Consider the following 22486-nt stretch of genomic DNA (forward strand, 5'->3'; position numbering starts at 1 on the left):
GAAGTTATACAAGTGGCAAATACACATAAAAATCCTCAACATCATGAAACATCAGAGAACTGCAATTAAAACCATAGTGAGTTGCTATTACACTCCTGTTAAAACAGCTAAAATTTAAAAAGACCTGTGGGGCACCTGCGTGGCTCAGTCAGTTAAGCATCTGACTTTGGCTCAGGTCATGATCTCACGGTTCGTGGGTTCAAGTCCCCGCGTCGGGCCCTGTGCTGACGGCTCAGAGCCTGAAGCCTGCTGTGGTTTCTCCTTTCTCTGCCCCTCCCTGTCTTGCACTGTCTCTCTCGAAAATAAATAAGCATTAAAAAAAATAAATTTAAAAAGACTGACAATACCAAGCATCGGCAAAATGTGGAGGAACGGGAGCTTATGTACTATTGGTGGAACACAGACGGGTATAACCAGCTTAGATCAGTTGGCAATTTCTTAAATATTGAAACATTCACATTCTCTGACTTACTGGCGTAAGAGAAACAAAACACACATTCATATAAAGAATCATATGCCTATATTCACTGAAGCTTTATTTCTAACAGCACTAAACTGGAAACAATCCAACCGCCCATTAACAGATGAATGGATAAAACAAACAGTGGCAAATCCATAAAGTAGAATACTATTCAACAATAAAAAAATAAACATTCATATAAACAACATTGAGGAGTCTCAAAATAATTATGCACTGTGGAAAATATCAGAAAAGAGTAGACATTTTATGATTCTATTCATGTAAATTCTAGACAATGCAAACTAATATGTTAAAGACAGTACATCACTGGATCCCTGTAGGTCTGGTAAGAACAAGGAGAAATTATAAAAGGGCATGAGGTACATCACAGTTGTTCATTGTCATGATTATGGTGGTTTCATGGGTTTATACGTATGACAAGAAATTTCAAATTGTACACCTTAAATATGTGTAGATTATTGCATGTCAATTATGCCTCAAAATTTCTAAAAGAGTAGTTCAGGGGTGCCTGGGGGGCTCAGTCGGTTAAGCGCCTGACTCTTGATCTCAGGTCAGATCTTGCTATCAGGGTCATGAGTTCAAGCCCTGCTTTGGGCTCCATGCTGAATGTGAAGCCTTCTTAATAAATTGTTCAAAATAAAAAATCTGAATTGCCCACTTTTTGGAAACCAGCAGGTTTAACAACCTAATACTCAATGGACAATCTCCATTCTTTCATTTCTCTGCCTTTAGAACAATGGACGGCCCTTGAGGGCAACAGCTCAGGAAGACAATGAGAATTCACAAACTCTAGATTATTTGCTCTAACAATGACTTCAGCTACAGAAGACACACAGCTGTGGTGGTCCTGGAATTCCTCACAAGCATAGTCACTGGAACATGCAAGGATGCACTTTTAGAAGAGGCATACACCATCTGGTTTGCTGCAGGCCCCTCCCCTGCCTGTTAACCACATCAAGAATATTAGTACCAGTTATGGTTGAAGGCTGGCTCCTGTTGTCTGACAGTGATGCCAGTCTTCAGAGTTATAAACATCAGGACACTGACTCCTTTGTAGAACCTGGTGAAAAGCTTCCCCTCAACAGCACCCTCCAGGAGCAAGAGAATAGATTCACACCATTCCTAAAGGCACCGGAGCTTGGCAAAACAAGGGACCCCTCCTTAGAGTGTCCTATGGTCTCAGCAAGTATGGAGTCCACAAATTAGGACTATGAAGCACTGCACTGGTTCCTGGGTCTTGTGCAGCAATGCAAATTAGGCTAAAACTGGAATGAGAGCTACTCTCGGTCTTTATGTCGTCCCTGCTGAGGTGCACAAAGCTGGGGCCCCCACAAAAGCACATCCACAGAGTTCAATTCTGTTTTCCACTCACGCCAAACAGTGAACACCCCCCCCCCAAGATTAAAGGTACATTAAACAATAAGGCCTTTATTACTGCACAAACCAGAGCAATGAGGTAGATAGTTACCGGTTGATGACCTGAAGACTAGAAAAATCAATTACAAGTGTCATGTGAAACCAACAATTTCCATGAAGTAGGTAAGCCTTCCCTGCAAGTTTCCAACAGAGCCCACTCTTGGCCCAAACTGAGTCATATTCATACTTAACCAGAAAAGGGAAATGACTATAAGGGCAAAGACTACTCAAGATTTCCTCCAGGGAATGGGAGAGGCCATAGACATTTGCCTTGCCTTAGGCACACTGGGGTGACCGATGAAGCAGTGTACAAGGTAGTAAAGTGGGATGACTTCTACTGGAAAAACTGGCAGTGGTGGCATTCGGGTAAGGGCCCTGGGTGGTCTGGACCGTGCAGTGCAGCCCCCGTAAGCCTCACACATGCCTATAAACTGAGGGGATATTTCGCCTCCCTGGATGCTTGGAGGTATGAGGTTCAACTTCAGGCATGTGGCTCCCTCACACAACTATTTAGGGCCATTAGAGTGAACAGGGAGACGGCATGTTTCCTTCAAATCTAAGCCCATTTTCAAATGTGGACTTTCTGGTGTTAAACAACATTGGAGGTTGGAATGAAGGATTTCCCGTATTTCCTACATTCACGGGCCCTCTCCATGCTGTGAAATTTCTGGTGGAGATTGAGGCTAGAGCGTTGGCTAAAGGATTTGCCACATTTGCTGCATTCGTAAGGCCTTTCTCTAGTGTGAACTACCTGGTGTTGAATGAGAACAGATTTTTGCCTGAAGGATTTTCCACATCGGCCACACTCATAAGGCCTTGCTCCTGTGTGAATGTTGCAGTGTTGAGTAAGGCTGGTGCTTCGACTAAAGGATTTCCCACATTCATGACACATATAAGGCCTTTCTCCAGTGTGAATTCTTTGGTGTTTAGTGAAAATAGCTCTTCTGCTAAAGCGTTTCCCACACTGGCCACACTCAAAAGGCCTTGCTCTGCTGTGAATTCGCTGGTGTTCAACAAGGCTGTAGCTTTGTGTAAAAGATTTCCCACATTCAGCACATTCATAAGGCCTTTCACCAGTGTGACTTCGGTTGTGCCGATAAAGTTTGGATTTGGATCCAAAGGCTTTCCCACATTCTCCACACTCGTAAAGCCTTTTACTGGTGTGAATTCTCTGGTGTCTAATGAGAGCAGCTCTTTGGCTAAAGGATTTCCCACACTGGTCACACACATAAGGGCTTGCTGCGGTGTGAATTCTCTGGTGTCGAACAAGGGTGAAGCTTTGTCTGAAGGATTTCCCACATTCACTGCACTCATAAGGCTTTTCTCCAGTGTGTGTTCTCTGGTGCCTCACAAGATTGGATTTGCACGCAAAGGCTTTCCTGCATTCCTCACACTCAAAAGGCCTTTCTCCACTGTGGATTCTGCAGTGTTCAATAAGGTTGGAACACTGACTAAAGGATTTCCCACATTCACCACACTTGTACGGCTTTTCTCCAGTGTGAACTCTCTGGTGTATAATGAGGGTGGCCCTTAGCCTAAAAGATTTGCCACATTCGCTGCACTCGTAAGGCCTTTCTCCACTGTGGGATCTCTGGAGCTGAACAAGTGAGTACCTGCAGTGAAAAGCCTTCCCATATTTGCTAGACTCATAAACCCTTTTTCTAGTAGAGACTCTTGGGTGGTGAACAAGGCTGTGTTTGTGGCTGGAGGCTTTCCCACATTCACGTGATTTGGAATGACTTTCTCCACAAGGAAAGGCCTCCCCGCACTTGGTGATTTTGTTTGGCTTCTTACTGTTGAGAATGACCTGGTGCTGGAGAAGGCCCAAGGTGTCCGGGAACTCCTTTCCAACTTTCCTCCAGGTGAAGGGATTCCCTGACACATGGAATATGCAGCTCTTTATAAATGAAGCCCTGCCCACATCCCTCTTCTCTGCATTGTGATGCTCCCGAAGCTGGTACAGGTCTGCACATGCTCCATCTACATACACTTTCTGCCCAGGTAGATGGGCCAAGTGCAAAATGTCTTTCAGGATTGGGACACATTTCTCACAGGGGTGAGTCTTCTGGATGGAGGCACCTGCCTTTGGAATCCTGACCTGTGACAAAACTTCTATGGAAACACTCTGTTCAAAAGGTGTCTCTTCATCCTCCATTCCATGCCAACAAACTGAAAAAGGAGAAATACTGATGAGTCATGCTGACGATGGTGGGAAAGTATTAATCATGTTTGTTTTTTTTAAACTTTATGTATAACATGACGTTTTCTCATTTTACAAAACATTGATGGTAGAAAAGGTAGTGGACCTGAACAACACTACAGAGCAAATGGAGCTAATAGACATATGCAGAACATTCCAATGAACGGCAGAATACACATTCTACTCAAGAGTGCAGGGAACATTCTCTAGGATAGATTATATGATAGGTTAAAAAAAGTCTTAACAAATCTAAGAAAACTGAAATCATATCAAGTATCTTTCCTGACCAAAATGCAAGAAAAAGTAGAAATTAATAACAGGAGGATAACTGGGAAATTCACAAATATGTGGAAATTAAAGAACATACTCTTGCACAACCAGTGATTCAAAGATTAAATCAAAAGGGAAATCAAAAAATATCTTTGGGCTCCTGGGTGGCTCAGTCGGTTGGTCATTCGGCTTTGGCTCAGGTCATGATCTTGCAGTTTGTGAGTTCGAGCCCTGTGTCAGGCTCTGTGCTAACAGCTCAGAACCTGGGGCCTGCTTTGGATTCTGTGTCTCCCTCTCTCTCTGCCCCTCCCCTGCTTGTGCTCTGTCTCTTTCTCTCTCTCAGAAATAAAGATTAAACATTTTTTTAAATAAAAAAAAAAAATATCTTGAGACAAATGAAAATATAAACAATATACCAAAATTTATGGGATCCAGCAAAAAAAGTTCCAGAGGGAAGGCTATAGCAGATACATATCTATATTAAGAAAAAATGAAAGATCTTAAGTAAACATTCTACCTTTGCATCCCAAAGAACTAGAAAAGAACTAAGCGTGATGTTAGCAGAAGGATGGAAATTAAAAAGGTCAAAGTGGAAATAAATAAAATAGAGACTAGAAGGACAATAGGAAAGATCAAAGCTAAGAATTTTTTTTCAAAAAGATAAAACTGACAAACTTTTAGTTAGACTAAGGAAAAAAAAGAGAAGACTCAAAACTAGAAATGAAAGAGAGGACATTACAATTGATACCACAGAAATACAAGGATCATAAGAGATGACTATTAACCACTATACATCAACTAATTGGATAACCTAGAAGAAATGGATAAATTCCTAGAAACAAACAACTACTAAGACTTAATCATGAAGAAATAGGAAATCTAGACAGACTGATAATGAATAAGGACATTGAGTCCGTAATCAAAAACTTCCCCTTTAAAAAACAAAACAAAACAAAACCAAAACCTTCACCCAAAAGAGAAGTGCAGGATTTGATGGGTTCACTGATGAATTCTATGAAACACTTAATGTCATTCCTCATCAAACTCTTCCAAAAAACTGAAGGGAGGGAATACATCCAAATTCATTTTACAAGGCCAGCATTACCCTCAGACCAAAGCCAGATAAGGATACTACAACACAAGAAAATTACAGACCAATATCCCTGATGTACCTAGATGCAAAAATCCTCAACAAAACATTAATAAACCAAATTCAACAGCACATTAAAAGGATCATACGCCACATCCAAGTGAGATTTACCTCTGGGGTGCAAAGATGGTTCAACAAACACAAATCCATAAATGTGATATACTACATTAACAAAATAAAGGATAAAGATCTTATCATCATCTCAAAAGATAGAAAGGCATGTAACAAAATTCAGCATCCTTTCATAAACAAAAAACTCAACAAATCAGGTATGGAAGGAATGAATGTACCTCAACATGATAAAGATCACATATGACAGGCCCACAGCCAACAACATACTCAATGGTGAAAAGCTGAAAGATTTTTGGTGAAGATCGGGAACAAGACAAGGATGACCACTCTCACCACTTCTATTCAACATGCTACTGGAAGTCCTAGCCAGAGTGGGCAAGAAAAAGAAAAACTTGTTAAAATAAATTAATTCAGTAAATTACGTTGCAGGATACAAAATCAACACACAAAAATCACTTGCATTTTATACGCTCACAAAGAAATTAAACAATCCCTTTTACAAGAGCCTCAAAAATAATAAAATACTTAGGAAGAGATTTAATCAAGGAGGTGAAAGATCTATATGCTGAGAACTATAAAACACTAATGAAAGAAATTAAAGATACAAATAAATGGAAAAATATCCCTTGTTCATAAGAAATCACATTCTCAAAATGTCCATGCAACCCAAGGCAATCTACAGATTCAATGCAATCCTTTTCAAAATACCAAGGGCATTTTTCACAGAAGTAGAAAAACAAGCAAAATTAGGGTGGAACCACAAAAGACCCTGAATAGCCAAGGCATTCCTGAGCATGAAGAACAAAGCTGAAAGCATCACACTTCCTGATTTCAAATTATATTACAAAGCTATAGTAATCAAAACAGTATGGTACTGGCATAAAAACAGACACATAAGCCAACAGAACAGAACAGAGAGCACAGAAATAAACCCCTAAATATATGACCAACTAATCTTGACAAGGGGGCCTTGGGGAAAGAGGAAATGGAGGAGTGATGGTACAAAATTTCAGTTATTAACATGAGTAAGTTCTGGAGACCTACTATACAGCAGTTTATAGCTAACGGTACCGTAATGTGCAATAGTTCTCCCTTATCTTTGAGGGATACATATTCCAAGATCCCTAGTTGAGACGTGAAGCTGCAGATAGTACTGAACTCTGTCTACATTACACTTTTTCGTATACATGCACACCTATGATAAAGTTTAATGTATGTTAGGCCGAGTAAGAAATTAACAATAGTTAATTAAGAAAGTAGAACAATTACAATAATATACTATAATAAAAGTTATGTTAACGTGGTCTCTCTCAAAATTTCTTACTGTACCATACCTTCTTGTTGTAAAGATGTGAGATGATAAAATGCCTATGTGATAGGACAGACGAATGACACAAGCACTGTGACTTAGCGTGAGGCTACTACTGACCTGAAGATACATCAGAAGGAGGATCATCTACTTCCAGACTGCAGTGGACTGTGGGTAACTAAAACCGTGGAAACAGAAACCATGGGTAAGGGGGGACTACTGTATATTTAAAATTTGCTAACACACTCACACACACACATTCACACACAAATGATCAAGATAATAATAAAGGGTTGGGAGGAAATTTAGGGAGGGATGGATATGTTTATGGCTTTGCTGATGGTAATGTATTTATGGGTATATACTTATCCCCAAACCCATCAAATTGTATCCATAAAATATATACAGTTTTTAGACATGTCAATAATTCCTCAGTAAAGTGGTTTAAACATCATTTACTAAAAGGCACCAAAGCCGAAACCTCATCAACCTAATCATTACTGGGGCTCAAATTGTTATCTGGGGAATCCCACTACTTTTACACTGTACTCCTATACTCAGGAAAGTAACCAGATATAAAACAGAAACAGATATGCCTCATTTGAACACTAGCCTTTCCTAAATTTCCCAGTGTCTTAAGACCCAGAAATATCCCATGTTGGGCACAGATGCTCTAACATGATGAATACACTTAAATTAATGTAAGTCTCTGACAGAGATGGGCTCAATAAAATGAGATCCCATAGCCCCCCACCTCCAACCCAGGTAAAATGTTAATATGGCCCAATGTAAGTTAAAACAGGGCCTCCAGGGATTAAAACTTGTTATATAAAATTTAATAAATAAAAGAGAGTATCCTCACTACTCCTCTGTCCTACAACTCGATTGTACCTGTTCTTAAATCTAGAAAAATTAAAGGGTACCTCATGGTGGGCTACTGTAACCTAAATGTTGTTCTATCCACCAGGACCCCATATCCAACATCAATATCATTTGCCCTTTGTGTTTCACATTTTATAGGCATTGACAAAGGGATGATTACTAACTAAAGTCCACAGTTTACATTAGGGTTTATCCTTTGTGTTTTACATTTTACCAACATCAGTATTGTTAAAACCACTGACTCTATCCGTAATTAAGCACTTGGGACACAAGGTGCCATGGACACAGTCATCTTGCCAGGGAGAGAGCAAACAAAGTTACGGTGCGTTAGGCCGACAGCAAGACTCCTGAATCCCAGACCCTTCCCTGCATGCCTGGAGCAATGGGACTTAGGTCTTCTCAGGGCAGTGCCCACAACTATGGTCCGCCACATGACATGTGTGCCAAGAAAATGGCGAAGCGAGCAGGACCCATGGTTTGGCTGCAGAAAGGGCAGAGCTGCCCGGGAGGTAAAAGACAATGGACAAAAACCAGGATACTGGGGTGCGTGTGAAGGCCTTACCCAGCGAAGCTATAAGTGCCAAGTTCTCCAGCATCGCATCGTGGTACAGGCGTCTCTGAGCCTCATCAAGGAGCCCCCACTCCTCCTGGGAGAAGTCAATGGCCACGTCCTCAAAAGTCACACAGCCCTGCCGTGATGGGGACAGATCATTCCTTGATCAGCTTTTTTACGACTCTGAGTTTCTTCACCCGGACATTCGTTCCATGCTCCCTCTCCTTCCAGCGGTCCCCACTATGGAAGACATATCGGGCCCTGGAGCCAGAGAGACCTGCTCTCTTCTCACAGTATCATGATCATTGTCACTGCCCACAGCAGCAACCGGCATGTGGGCAGGGAGGTGCCATCTAAATATTGAGCCTGGCATTAGGACATACGTCCTCTTGTCTGGGGTCTCCCAGATTGTGCCTCCGAGACACAACCAAACACGGGCTCACTCTCCACCCTTACGTCCTCAAAGTCACGGCCCTAGGTCCTTCAGTTCATGCTCTCTCTCCATGAAACTACTTCCACCACACCTCTCTCATAGTCTTGCTCTGGAAACCACTTCTCCCCTCCTACCCAGAAGCATCACTCTGCTGATGGCAGGCATTACCTGCTTATGACATCCAGGTGGTGTTTGGCAAATTCCAAAAGGACCCAGCGCTACCCCAGACTTCCACTGATCCCTGCTACCGGAGGGGACAAAACCCGCTCGCAGGCCTCTCCACCCGGTTCTGCTCCTTGCTTCAACCCCAGCCACCAAGAACCACCTGCAGATCTCAGGACCCCAGGGCTCCCTTCCACTCGTGGTGCATGTGATGTCCCATCAGTCACTGCCTTCCTATCCATCAAACCAGCAAAGCCCAGCCCTGGAGGTCTCTTACCCCAGCCCCAGCGACGCTCCTAGATGATGACTTCTGCCCCGGTGCTAATTTGCCAGCCTGACTGAAACAGCTAGGATACACCAAGAGACACAATAAATTCCTGGTAAGTCCGCAGTACGAACAAACACTAGCGTGGGCCTCAGTGTCATCTTGTCTCAGTTACTCTTGTGCGCCTGCATTCCCCTTATGTCCATGCTTCCTGTGGAAGCCCTGGCCACCTGACAGGCTGTCCTCTCCCACAACCTTCCCACAGCCATTTCTCCCCCTCAGCTGTGTTTATGAGGCCCAGCACCCCACCCAGATGCCCAGGCATGACACTCAGTCACAGCTCCCAGCTTCCCCTTGCTGGGCAGCCAATACCTTTATCATGATGACAAGGATCCCCCTCCTAACTGTGACCCACAGCTACCCCCTGGTGCAGACACCACCACCTTCTGGATGTCTCCCTATCCAGACCTTTGTGGCCATCTACTAATTGTTCTCCACACGTGTTTCTCTGAAACATCTCCGAGTCTTAAGATAGCCAAAAACAAAACTCATCTCCCCAGTGAGAATTAATCTTACTACCAACTTTAATATCTTGGTTAAGGGAGTTTCCACCCTTCCAGCTGCTGAGCCCTACAACTCTTTACCTTTTTCTCTCTCTTTCTCAAAATCTGAAATTCTGGCCAGGCCTAATTTAAAAACTGATCCAGAATCCAACCAGCTCTCCCACTTCAACAGCCAGCACCCCGGTACAACCACCAGCACTCACCTCAAGGACTGCAAGTTGCCTGTTTTTCCCATCATCCCTGGCCCCCCCAAGGGTATCTGCTCTCCCTCTTCCAGGCTGCAGCCTCAGGGGTCCTGATGAGACCGAGGTCAGATCACCTCCCTCTGCTCCAAACCTCCTATTTTCCCCATCACCTCCAGAAGAGACACCGAACTTTTCACGGAGCCATTCCAGGCCCGACCCCTTCCCCTCTGCTCTCTGTTCTCTCTTCTCTCTCATGAGAAGAAGAGGAACTGCAGTTCCTTGAACAAACACACCTTCACCTCCTAGCATGAACATATTCCAATACCTCTGTCTGGAACAATCTTTTACCTCACTGTATTGGTTGCCAGCAATAGGGACCTCTCCGTATAACTTCCAGCCTGGATTTATGACCCTGGGTCTCCAGGCCCAAGAAGAGTGGAAGAGTGCCAGGCAAAGAGACTCAGGACACAATTCCAGAGACCAAGATGGGGGCTCAGGACCATTGAGGGCCTGGGATATCCTTCACTCACCTTCATACAGTCCATAAGTGCTTCTCTGGTCTTGGTAATCTGTGCAAGGAGGAGGGTCACCAGAGGGATGTAACCATGGCAGGGCTCCATGGGCTCCCCTGCACCCCTGCCCGGCCCTGGAGCCAGGTGACCTGGGATGACTGCATTCTCTCTGAGCCTCAGTCCCCAGTGCTGACTCTTACAACTGCGTGACCTTGGCCAAGGACTCAAACTCCCTGTGCCTCGGAATTACCATCTTCTTTCCGGTCTGTTCTAACTCTGAGTAACTTTTTGAAAACTTTGAGAAGCCTAATTCAGATCTTGTGCCTCTTCTATTCACAACCCTCCATGGCTCCCGGCATCCTGAGAATTAAGTTGAAACTCTTCATCTTGGCACTACAGGAGCATTTGCTCCTGGATCAATTGCCCCTGCAAACCGGTCTCTCTGCCTGTAACACTCTCACATCTCATCAACGGTGGCTTTCAGAAACGGGGACGAAGAAAAGAAAACAGAAGAGAAGAGAAGAGAAGAGAAGAGAAGAGAAGAGAAGAGAAGAGAAGAGAGAAAGAAATGGGGACGTCACACATTATCTCCCCACTGACCCGGACCCCTGGGCCTGGGCCGTAGGGACGCGAGCAGGCACCTCGTGTTCGGGCCTTTAGGGCCTGGGTGGAGGAAGGGCGGGGAGGACCCAGAGGCCGCGCGTTTACCTGAGTCGGGTCCCGGGGCGCGGCCGCCGCCATCCGACTCTGTAGGTACAGAGGGGTCCTAAGAGGTTGGCGACAGAGACGGGACTCGTGCACAGTTGTCAACCACCGCCTCCGACCCTAAGACCAGCTGCTGTGCAGTGGGGACAACCCCACCCCTACCGCCTTCTGGCTCTCACCACCGCGGACCCGACCGCACGCTCCTAAAAGTCCCAGATCCCGGCTGCCCGCGAAAGCAAAGCGACTGCAGCCTCAGGGGTGCCGGAAGTCCCGCCCCGAAGCTCAGGTCCACACGCGGAAACTCCCCTATTTCTGCGCGTTCATTGGCTGCACGCTCTGGGCACGCGGCACTGGCAATTATGGGTACTGTAGTCCCCACGGTGGCGCTCGGCACGAGGTTCGCGGAGCCCCGAGGCCACGTTTGCTCGCGGAGTACAGACACCGTCTAGGAAGGTGTGAGGAGAGGCCCCGGGACGGTCCCCTCGCGGAAGCTCGACCCGCACCCGGGCGCCCCTCGGCTGAGCGGGGTGGTCGTGGGCGACGTGGGTGGTCTACCCCGGGGAAGCGCCCAGTGCCGGACGTGCCTACCCCCTCCCCAGTCCCGGAGCCGCGTCTCAGAACGAGTTAAAAGACCCGGATCAGGCCCGGCGGCACTGTGTGCGCTTCCCGCGGGTCGCCCACAAAGGTCGGGATTTGGCCTCGGCGGGCACAGGTGCGCACTCTTCCCCTGGAGCCGCGCGGACGCGTCGCTGGCGGCTCAGGTCTGCGGCCCGAGGCGGGGGCGTTTTGCCCCCGGGATCCGCGGCGGAAATCCGGCGCCTGGAGCCTGAGGGCCCCGGAGGAGCCCTGTCGGGAGGAGCCCGACACCCAGGAACGTCCGCGCGCGCCCGCAACTCCCCGCTGTCCTTTGGGGGGCCCTCGGCGGCAGCTCGCGGCCCTCACCGCCCCCGGGACCCGGGCGGGCGCCCCCTGGAAGCCCCTTGGGTGGAAAGGGGGAACTCAGACTCGGGGGCCTCTGACGAGGTGCCCACGCCCTCTAGGTGTGTCCCCGGACTCCCGCGCTGCCCGGCCCTCCAGCCGAGCTTCCATGGGGCCCACCGGCACCTTGGGGTCTGAAGTTCCATCTCCGCTGTGCCCAGCCCACGCTGTCCCCGGTCAGATGCGACCTCAGATCACACCTGGCCCGCTGACCTGATGAGCATGTCTGTCTGCGGAGGGAAAGAATTAACCAGGTTCCCTCAGGGAAACAGGTGCACTGAGAGCCCCAAGCGGAATCTACCCTCAGCGTGGGCTCCTGCTGCATCCAAGACCCACCTGCGCCTGAGCCTAAGTCCATGCAAGCAAGGCCCCACCCGGGACAAGTCCCCGCCCCCCGTGCGGCTTCCCGCAGGGGTGTCTGGAAAGCAACCCAAAGCAATGGTGAATGCTTTTAAAACAGAAACTTGAAAAATACTTGATAAGTCAAAGGGTGAGAACCGCTTGTGGGGTAGTAGAATGGGGTGGCAACCTGAGTGTAAACAGCAGGGGGGTGATTGTTGCCTTTGTTCCCTGCAGGGTTCTAATAGCACCCTCACTGTGTGGCCTGTGCCATCTGCAGCGGTTCTCAGCCCCAGCAGTAGTAGTTCTTTGCCAGCCTTGTGAAGTCTCATCCAGCACCTGCACAGGTTAGTTTTTTTTTTTTTTTTTTTTTTTTTTTTTTTTTTTTCCAGACACCTTGGCGACCCCACGCAGATTACTGAGGTTTCTTCAGTGCCCATACCCCGTTCTCTGTTGGGCTTACGTAGGGATTCCAGACTCCTCCTCACCCTGAGCTCTGAGTACATGGAAATCCACAGAGTACAGCATGAAACTTCTAACCTATTTAAGGGCTGGAAGAAATCTTACTTGAAGTAGGAGCCGCTTCTAGAAGTCTTACTTGAGTTAGGAAGGTTATCTTTTGAGTTGAATAAAGGAGGAAGAAAATCCCAAAGTAACGGGCTCAAGCCATATATTACCTTTATTTCTAACAGGATGTGTCTGTTTCCTGTTGGGTATATATTTTGCTATGTGTAGTTTACTCACACTGGAAGAAAGATGGGTTTCCTTGACTTCATTTGGGGAATGGAAAAGAGAATGGAGGAGGGAATTTAATGTGTGGGCTGCAAGGTTGATTGGGATGGGCAGTGGGGAAGATGATTCTGGAGCATCAGGAAATGGAATAGAGCATTAAGGAGGTGATAGAAGCAAGAAAATTTTCCTTCTAGGTGTTAGTCCCTATTTATATACTGATGGAAGGTCAGTAGATAGGGGAAAATAGGTGAGGAAAGGGATCATGGAAAACAGCAGGTGTGAATTACTTAAAATGTTAACAGAATGGTTCATTAGGGAAATTTTATCCAGAACCATGATGAGGTATCACTCCACATCTACCAGGATGGCCGTGGGGCAGAAATGGTATTGACAAAGCCTTAGAAAAATTGGAGAAATTGGAGCCCTCATCTGTTGCTGATGGGAATGTAAAATAGTGCAGTGTGAGATTGAACAATGTGAAAACCAGTTTAGCTGCTCCTCAAAAACTTGAATGTGGAAATACCATTGGGCCTAGCATTTAACACTCCTGGTATCCAACCCAAAGAATGGAAAGCAGGACTCAAACAAACACTTGTACACCAATGGTCATAGCAGCACTCTTCACGATATCCAAAAGGTGGAAACAATCCAAGTATCTGTTAACACAGGAAAGGATTTAAAAAATGTGGTATTTTATACAATGGAATATTACTCAGCCACAAAAAGGAATGAAGTTCTGATACATACAACAAGATGGGTGAAACTTGAAAACATTATGCTAAGTGATTAAAGCCAGACCCAAAAAGATAAATATTATGATTCCATTCATAGGAAATACCCAGAATAGTCAAGCTCATAGAGACTGAACATAGGTTAGAGGTTATAAGGGCCTAGGTAGAGAGGGGAATGGGAAATTATTGGTCAGTGGGTACATATTTTCTGTTTGGTTTGATTTTTTTTTAAGTTTCACGTGTCCAGCTATAAAATAAATAAGCCACAGGGACAAAGATACAGCATAGGGAACAGAGTCGATAATATTGTAATAACCCTGCATGGTGATAGATGGTGGCTGCGCTTACGGTGAGCGTTGTGTAACGTATAGAGTTGTCAAATCACTATGTTGTATACTTGAAATTAACACAACTTTATCTGTTGTATTATTTTCATATATAAATTGTATTTTCACACATATATGTGAACTAGAAACAGATAGTGTTAATGGTAGTAGACACAGAACACTGCAGATTTACTTAATGCCACTGAATCGTATACTTGAAAATAATTAAAATGGAAAACTTTATATTACATATAATTTACTGCTATATATACACCAAAACACCTGCAAAGTGAGAGATTTTGTCTAAATCCCCAAACTCACAATTTTTCCTCTGTTCTATTTCAAAATTTCATGGATTTTTCTATGGATGAAGCTAAAACAATTTGAGTAATGTTTGTGTAAACAACTTACATAATATTCACGTGCTCCTATTATAGGGTTCATGAGTTCTAGGACCTAATTGTTTCAGTCTACACAGCATAATACTTTCTTATCAAAAATCTGAAAATTATTGATCCCTAAATATTAGCAGATGATGGAAAGAATGATTGAATTTCCCGTAGAGAACAGTCTTATGGTCTCAGCCAAATTAGCAAAAGCTGTTTACCTCGCCTAGCCAATAAAACAGAACCAGTTTTGCAGTTTACCAGTGACACGAGTATCACTGAAAATGAGCACAAAGGGACTGAATGTTGAGAAACATAAAGACAAAAATATAGAGGCATCCACCAGCCACTGGCCTGAAATAGCAAATAGAATCATCCAAACAGACAAAAGAGAAGACAGTGAGTAAAAAGAGAGAAAGCAGCTCACAAGGATCAAAATGGTGTGTGTGGCTCTGGCCTCGGGAGAAGGTCTAGGAGAATGGCTATTGCTGCGAATATATTGGACCTGTTGCCTGTGCCTGTGTAGGAAAATAACCATGGAGCCACTAGCCCAGACCATGAAGGCCAAACATGCAAGGTCAATTGTAGAAAATAGGGCTGTCACTATAAACTTTAAAAATCTGTCTGGATTTAATGAGGAGCAGTATTCATAATTTATCTTCACACTAAGGTTTTTACTGTGCGTTGGACCAGCCATTTTAATAGGAACAAAGATGCTTACCAAGAGATGCAGGATCCAGCAAAGGCAACAGCACAAGTAAATGCACTTTGAGGATCTCCTTCTGAGCTCCATCGAACTAAAGACATTGAGGCGAAGCCTAACGGCTTGGAAGCCACTGAGGAGGGAGGTGGTACTGAGGCAGACCCCCCTGGCTACTCTGTGGAAGTAGAAGAAAAACTTACATCCGGCCTCATTCAGGAAATATGTTGCTCCGAAAGCTGCCATTATATGAGGGATCCCTCTGGAGAAAAGCACCAAGGAGTTGGCTAAGACCAGTTGATTGAGAATCACGTCTGTGGGTCTCACCTTGTGTCCAGTGAGCAGAGTGAAGTTATAAAGACAAAGAAGGGAGGAGTTTCCAAGGATTCCCACTCCCAGCTGAGTGACTAAGGTAATCCCGATTTGCCACCTGACAGAAGCCATCACGTCATCTATGGAACATTGGTTTTAGTTGCAGCCAGAGGAATGCAGTTTGACAAACAAAAAGAAATATTTACCACCAAACCCAGTAGCCTCCAGCGCTAAGCTTAGCACATTCTTTCTAAATTTAAATAAACACTATAGGGGTGCCTGGGTGTCTCAGTCGGTGAAGCATCCAACTTCAGCTCAGGTCATGATCTCACGGTTCATGAGTTCGAGCCCAGCGTCTGGCTCTGTGATGACAGCTCGGAACCGGGGGCCTGCTTCAGATTCTGTGTCTCCCTCTCTGGCCCTCTCCTGCTTGCGCTTTGCCTCTCTTTCTCTCTCAAAAATAAACAAACATTAAAAATTTTTTTTAAAGAAAAAAAATAAACATTATATATGTATGCTTATGGGTACAGAGTCTATTCCTGAAGGTTCCACTTGGAAACAAATGTCTGTTCACCGGAACACGGTGAGTGATTTATGGCCCATCTGCACAACAGAGTTTTCCACGCCTGTGAATTGAGTGAGGAGGATCTCTAGTCTGTGCTCTGCAGTTATGAACTGTGTGTATTCTGAAGTGAGAAGCAAGGTACAAAACTGTGTGTAACGTGCTAAGGTTTCCCCAAGTGTGTGGAGGAGTGACAATATGGACACAGAACATATATAGGATGGGGCTAATTTTAAAGCCAGACTTGTAAGGAAGAAATGTTGTCATAGTGCCTTATATGTACAAATGTACATATTTCACATAATTATTAAATAATGTTAAATTAATTGTTTTAAAAGCACTAAATTCAAATGTTACAAAATTTGACTGGCTATCCACGTGGCTGTCCCTGTATGTAAAGGAAATACGAATAGGGAAATACATTTCAAGTGAATTGAAAATTAGAATTTTGAGTGTATATCCTGAACGGGGATAAATGGAGGCAAAACTATCTGTCCAAATCTTAGCTTTCGTCTACATATTTTACTATAATGTATTTGTATGGTATTTTGGGAACAAACATATTCATATAAATGGGAAATAAATCTTTCCCTGTAAGACAAAACAAATGCACATATGAAACCAAAGACTCTGAGTAAAAGTCCAAAGCCTACATTTGACAGAAATAATACCAACTCCTATAGTATTGGTTTTAACTTGCATGTATTTCATTTTTCTTTTCATTGAAAAAGATCTAGAAATTATAGACAACTTCACGACAGTGCCTAATTCTAGCGCCCAGTTTATGGACACCTAATACAGTTTTTCCGTATAAGAAGCAGTGTGGTTTAGGAAAAAAGAAAAAACTGACATATTCCAGATCTAGGGCAGGAACCTCCAAAGATCATCCCCAAACTTCTTGCTTGGCAAGGGAATAGAGGAAACCATCAGTGCTGAGGGTTACTTTGGGAGGTGGCAAGGTCTGTCCTGAAGAAGCTGTCACTGCCCCACTTTGGTGCAACGGTAACTTGAAAGGATTAGACATAGATAAACCAAAGGCATATATAGACAAGTAATGCAAAGGTTAATGCCGGAAGATGTTAGGGAAACAACTAATTATTCTGAAAACTGGTAAAGGGTGACTATCAACCGTTACCCCTGCATTAGCTGAACAGCCTGCGTTTTTCATTAAGAAATGTCTGTGGAGGCACACAAAAAAATGGCCTGTTTGGATAAGACTTGAGGATGTCAGATAAAAATATTTCATCATGGGAAAAGATTCAGAGATACGAAATTAAATAGTAAAAAATCAATTCAACAACATTTGAGGAGAGACTTCCTCATGAGGACAATCCCTTCTTCCAGAGTCACTGATGTTTCAGTCTTGGTTGATGAAGTATGAAGACTTCTTCAGATTGCGAAGACACAAAGCCAGCATGCTGGGCAGCAATTTACGGAGTCACGGTCTTCCTGGCATGGATTAAGGAGCGATAGCTGTAAGATAGGTTTCAAGTTCCGTGATTGAAAACTGAGATGGTTATACACTTGAGAAACATCGGAATTGTTAATTAGGATAAATCACATAATTTAGAATAGTCCCAAATCAAGACAGTTTAAATTTTCCTTTTTAGGCAATAGCCTTTTCCAAGGTGTCAGTGGATAGTGAAAGACTAGTGGAATTTTGGAAAACAACATTAAAATAAACTAATATGAGGGGAACATTGATTGAAAACCAGAAACTGTACTTAAGTCATACGATTCATTTTGAATAACAACAAAGAAAACCATCATCCTAGATGGAAATTTTTGGAATGTTAACAATAAAATTCACACTAAGAAGTATGTTACTGAATAAAATTCCAATGAAAATGTTAACATTTCTCTTTTTTTAATATTTATTTATTTTTGAGAGAGAGAGAGAGACGGGAGGGGCAGAGAGAGAGAGAGAGGGAGACACAGAATCCAAACTAGGCTCCAGGCTCTTAGCTGTCAGCACAGAGCCCAATACGGAACTTGAACCCATGAACCATGAGATCATGACCTGAGCTGAAGCTGAATGTTTAACTGACTGAGCCTCCCAGGTGACCCCAAAATGTTAACATTTCAAAATTTTCTCTATTAACATCAAACGTATGCAAAATTTTAAATGTTTAATGAAAAGAACTTTCCTTACTATATATAAAGTAAATAATAACTATGGGTTACTACTGGCAAAAACCAAATATGGAATAGAATAAGGAGATTACAAATTATCTATGTTTGCAGGTATTTATGAGATAAATTTATAGAAGTTTATATATGATAAAAGTTAATGCTGAACTATTTTGGACAAATGAGTTTTTTAATATATGGTAGTAAAATATTTGGAGACCTAGTTAAGACATCACAGGTATGTTTTTTGAGCTTTAATCTTAAGAAAATAAATAAATACTGGATCTAAACCTAAGAAATGTCTAATCTCTTAGCTAAAAATATGTTCTCTTTTTGAATTTATTTATTTATTTTTTAAAATATTTTTTAAAGAGAGGGAGTGTGTGAGTGGGGGAGACAGGCGGGGGGGGGGGGAGAGAGAGAGAGAGAGAGAGAGAGAGAGAGAGAGAGAGAGAATCTTAAGCAGGCTCCATGATCAGAGCAGAGTCTGGCACAGGGCTCAATCCCACGACCCTGGGATCATTACCTGAGCCGATATCAAGAGTTGGGCACTCAGCCGACTGAGCCACCCAGATGCCCTGGTAGTAGTATATTTTCATAATTTTGGCTGAGCCAAGTATTACTAAGCATGCACCAAAACTGAGGATTTAAAACATTTGTAGCACATTTGTATTTATGTATAGTTAAGGGGCTCCTGGGTGGCTCAGTTGGTTGAACGTCCAACTCTCAATTTCAGCTCAGGTCATGATCCCAGGGTCGTGGTATTGAGCCCTGCATGGGGCTGCTTGCTGAGTGTGGAGCCTGCTTAAGATTCTTTCTCTCTCTCCCTCTGTGCCTCTCCCCTGCATGCTGTCTCTAAAATAAAAAAAGATAATAATTAAAAGTGTTTTCATGCTTATACTGTTTTTTTACTGAAAGACCCCTCAAACAAATAGAAAAATGAAACTCAAAGCAAGCATTTGAATATGTAGAAGAAGCAATTATAATAATCTCGGTGCTTCTTTGGCAATGTAAATGAACAGGCAACTCTTAGAAAAGAAAGCATACATTATAAAATGTGTTTTTCTCATAAACATCAGAAAAAAACAAATTACACTAAAAATGACATTGTACTTTTTAAATGCACACATACTCTTGCTGAAATTTCATTAGGGTCGGTTTCCTCTAGAAAAATTGCATCATTTTTATTGCATATCAGAAAAGATACACAATTTGGAGTTTTCTTATTGGCCTGCTGTGTTACACATTTTAAAATGTGTAACTGACTGTGACCTCGGGATATTCAGATGCGCCAGTGGAATCCCCTTTCACTGTCTCCTGTGTACTCCACCCTGACCCTCAATAAAGGCGCTTGCCTAGAGGTCCTCCTCCGTTTCCTCTTCCATCCCCCACCTTCTCCACCTGCTTGGTTGAGTCAACCCCCTTGGCTCTTCCACCAATGACCCCCTGGTGGTGTGCCCGGACTCTGTCTCTGTAGGACCCGTGACTATAATAAACTGTTTTTCTGGCCCTCTCTTGTGTCTGGCTGAACCTGACACACCATGTCATGACAGATACAAAACAGCTGCAAATTTAAAATGTTTTGAAAATCATTTAGAATACTGAATACATAAAATTTTACCTGATATATTTTTTTCTCTTGTTTTCTGGAATGATTGTGCAGTTTGAGATTAAAGTAAATGCTGTGTAAAATACATTTCAATTCTATTTTAGTAACTGAAATAGAGCAGTTTGTATTTAAGTGTGGGGGAGACACCTCAGGCTTGGTAAACAACCTAATGGACTAGTGATAAGAGAGTCCGTGGGGTGAATAGGAGGAAAACACCTCACTAGTAAGTATCCATCATATTCCTTGGACATTGATAAATATGTTTCATAAAAGAATGCAGAAGGTGAATTCACTCAGCCGTAAATCAGCAGATGTGACTTAAGAGAGATCTTAGTGACTGAATATAAATTGGTCTAGAAGGATCCTCAACAAGTGAAGCAGGGTTAACTGTCTGGGCTGGGAAGGAGGAAAGGGGCAGGGGAGGGGGTGTCAGAGTGGAAATCCACCTGAAATTTATGCATGAATTGATTTCCTAAAAATTTCATGGTGAAATTCGTAGTTTTTAAATTTAAAATTTTATAATTAAAAAAAGTTTGTTTATTTTAAGAGAGAGAGAGAGAGAGAGAGAGAACAAGGCAAGGGAGAGAGAGAATTCCAAGCAGGCTTGGTGCTGTTAGTGCAGAGCCTGACATGGGGCTCGATCTCATGAACCGTGAGCTCATGACCTGAGCCCAAATCAAGACTTGGGGGCGGGGGAGGGGGGGATGCCTGGGCGGCTCAGTCTGTTAAGCATCCGACTCTTGATGTTCCCTCTCTCTCTCTGTGTCTCAAATAAACATTTTTTAAAACCCTACATGAGAGTCCTATAAATCTGAAATTGCCGTGGTTACTGATCATTCCAGCCCTTAAAGACTTCAGAAGTACAAAGGCAATAAACGATCTTGACATTCCCATCATCATAGGGTGTTGGGCAACAAAGGGAGGATCCAAATTAAGTGACTCCTGCTCTTAGCGAGGGGGTGTGAACTTCCCCGTCAAACAAGTTCTCCAGTCAGAATTTTATTTTATTGTTTTATTCTTATCTTTTTAGTTTGATAAACACACATCTTGGGGGGTAGAGAGAGCAATAGGTTAACAGCAGAAGGATGGGTTAACAGCAAGAAGCAATAGGTTAACCAGCAAGGCACTTTTACCATCCGCTGGATTACACAGCAGGGTAATACTACTATCAGAAGACTACTGAAGTCTCTGATTATTCCTCCCTCCCTGCTCCAGCCCCAAATCCTACAACCATTAGGCACAGTGTTCTTCAAATAATAATCTCTCTTAACTGGGAGATGAGATTGGTCTTTTAATTCTGTAAACAGAAGATAAATATTAACATTCTTCTGATGACAAAGTTTCAACCTTTGTCATCACAGCTTCAGTTAGTACAACAGGCTCACCAGAAAATCTAACAAGTAAATTCGTGTTCTAGCACCTGTCACGCAGACCCCAGGCAACTACTCAGAGGCTGGAGTTTGTTGTCATTATCTGTTGGGCACATATCTACTGTGTGAAGTCTTTAGAGGCTGGAGTTCATTGTCATTATCTAACTGTTGGGCACATATGTACTGTGTAAAGTCTTTAGAGCGTGTCCTATGATGTTCAGCATCTTCAGAGAGAAATGAAAGATTTCATAGAAGCTGTAACTCTGAGGAGAGAGGAGAAATGCCAGGTAGCCGTAAAGAAGGCGGGTAAAGGCAGGATGCCTGGGTGGCTCAGTCAGTTAAGCATCTGACTCTTGATTTTGGTTCAGGTCATGATCTCATGGTTCATGGGTTTGAGCCCCTAGTGGGACTATGTGCTCACATTGCAGAGCCTGTTTGGGATTCTCTCTCTCTCCCTCTTTCTCTGCCCCTTCCCTTCCCTGCCTCCTCTCTCTCTCCCCCACTTCCTCTCTCCCTCTCTGAAAATAAATAAACATTGAAACAAAAAAGAATGTGGGCAAGAGGGTGGTAGGTGTCAGATGTTCTCAGGAAATGTCATTTTTCACTAGACACAGAAATATGTTTGTGTTTCAACCCATAAAACATAGAGCAAGAGAGAGCATGTGTGCACTTTATATCTGTGTTTTTTACTGGATTTTTGTGATATAACTCTCCTATGAATCTCACACTTATCTAAAAAGAACAAAAACAAAAACTAGACACTTACCCCAAATAACATTTGGAATCAGGACGGCAGGTGTTCGGGAAGCATCTGTGCAGAGGTGGAAAGGAGCATCCGAACCCAGCATAAAGGTTTGGGACTCCATGATCTCATCTCCATGGTGTAAAGTAATTATCGTGTCACCAGTAATTTTGGTGACAATACCTGCACAGGGAGTTGAGATTTTCAATGAAAAACATTTGCAGGTTGTACAAATTACTGAAAGCAATTAATGTTGAATTACAAAGTTTTCTATCAAAAGTTTCAGGGATAACTAAGGAACAACTTAATTGTGAAACATTTAAAAAATAAATCTCAAGGAACACTAAGGAGGCCAGACACCATTGGGATCTCTTAAGTTGGAGAATGAAACCAAACACTTCATTATGCAAG

At 43.4% G+C, this 22486-nt stretch overlaps 3 protein-coding genes across 5 annotated transcripts in view; 1 reads left to right on the plus strand and 2 right to left on the minus strand.

The window, feature by feature from the left end:
• Nucleotides 1-515: 515 nt before the first annotated feature.
• LOC128772458 (zinc finger protein 416-like) lies at nucleotides 516-11416 on the minus strand. 3 transcript variants are annotated; one of them, XM_019436932.2, is made up of 3 exons: nucleotides 11162-11416; nucleotides 8343-8469; nucleotides 516-4066 (listed from the first exon to the last, which is right to left on the minus strand). In XM_019436932.2, the coding sequence occupies exons 1-3, from the start codon at nucleotides 11192-11194 to the stop codon at nucleotides 2487-2489; spliced, it is 1740 nt and encodes a 579-aa protein (XP_019292477.1). In that variant the 5' UTR covers nucleotides 11195-11416; the 3' UTR covers nucleotides 516-2486. The 3 variants fall into 3 exon arrangements, with proteins under 3 accessions (XP_019292477.1, XP_053762223.1, XP_053762224.1); XM_053906248.1 differs by lacking the exon at nucleotides 11162-11416 and adding an exon at nucleotides 7019-7076 and having other exon boundaries at nucleotides 8343-8456; XM_053906249.1 differs by lacking the exon at nucleotides 8343-8469.
• A 1318-nt stretch (nucleotides 11417-12734) lies between these two features.
• Nucleotides 12735-22486, plus strand: part of LOC109259362 (zinc finger and SCAN domain-containing protein 4-like) — a 41531-nt gene continuing 31779 nt past the window's right edge. Inside the window, exon 1 of the mRNA XM_019436970.2 lies at nucleotides 12735-12822. The gene's annotated coding sequence lies outside the window, so the exon portion shown is untranslated. The remainder of the gene's footprint in view (nucleotides 12823-22486) is intronic.
• Nucleotides 14877-15794, minus strand: LOC109259372 (vomeronasal type-1 receptor 1). Its single transcript, XM_019436997.2, has one exon. It carries the CDS (start codon nucleotides 15792-15794, stop codon nucleotides 14877-14879), a length of 918 nt encoding a protein of 305 aa, XP_019292542.2.

Source organism: Panthera pardus, unplaced genomic scaffold (assembly GCF_024362965.1).
Source record: "Panthera pardus isolate Hobbes unplaced genomic scaffold, ASM2436296v1 HiC_scaffold_18, whole genome shotgun sequence".
Taxonomy (NCBI): Eukaryota; Metazoa; Chordata; class Mammalia; order Carnivora; family Felidae; genus Panthera; species Panthera pardus.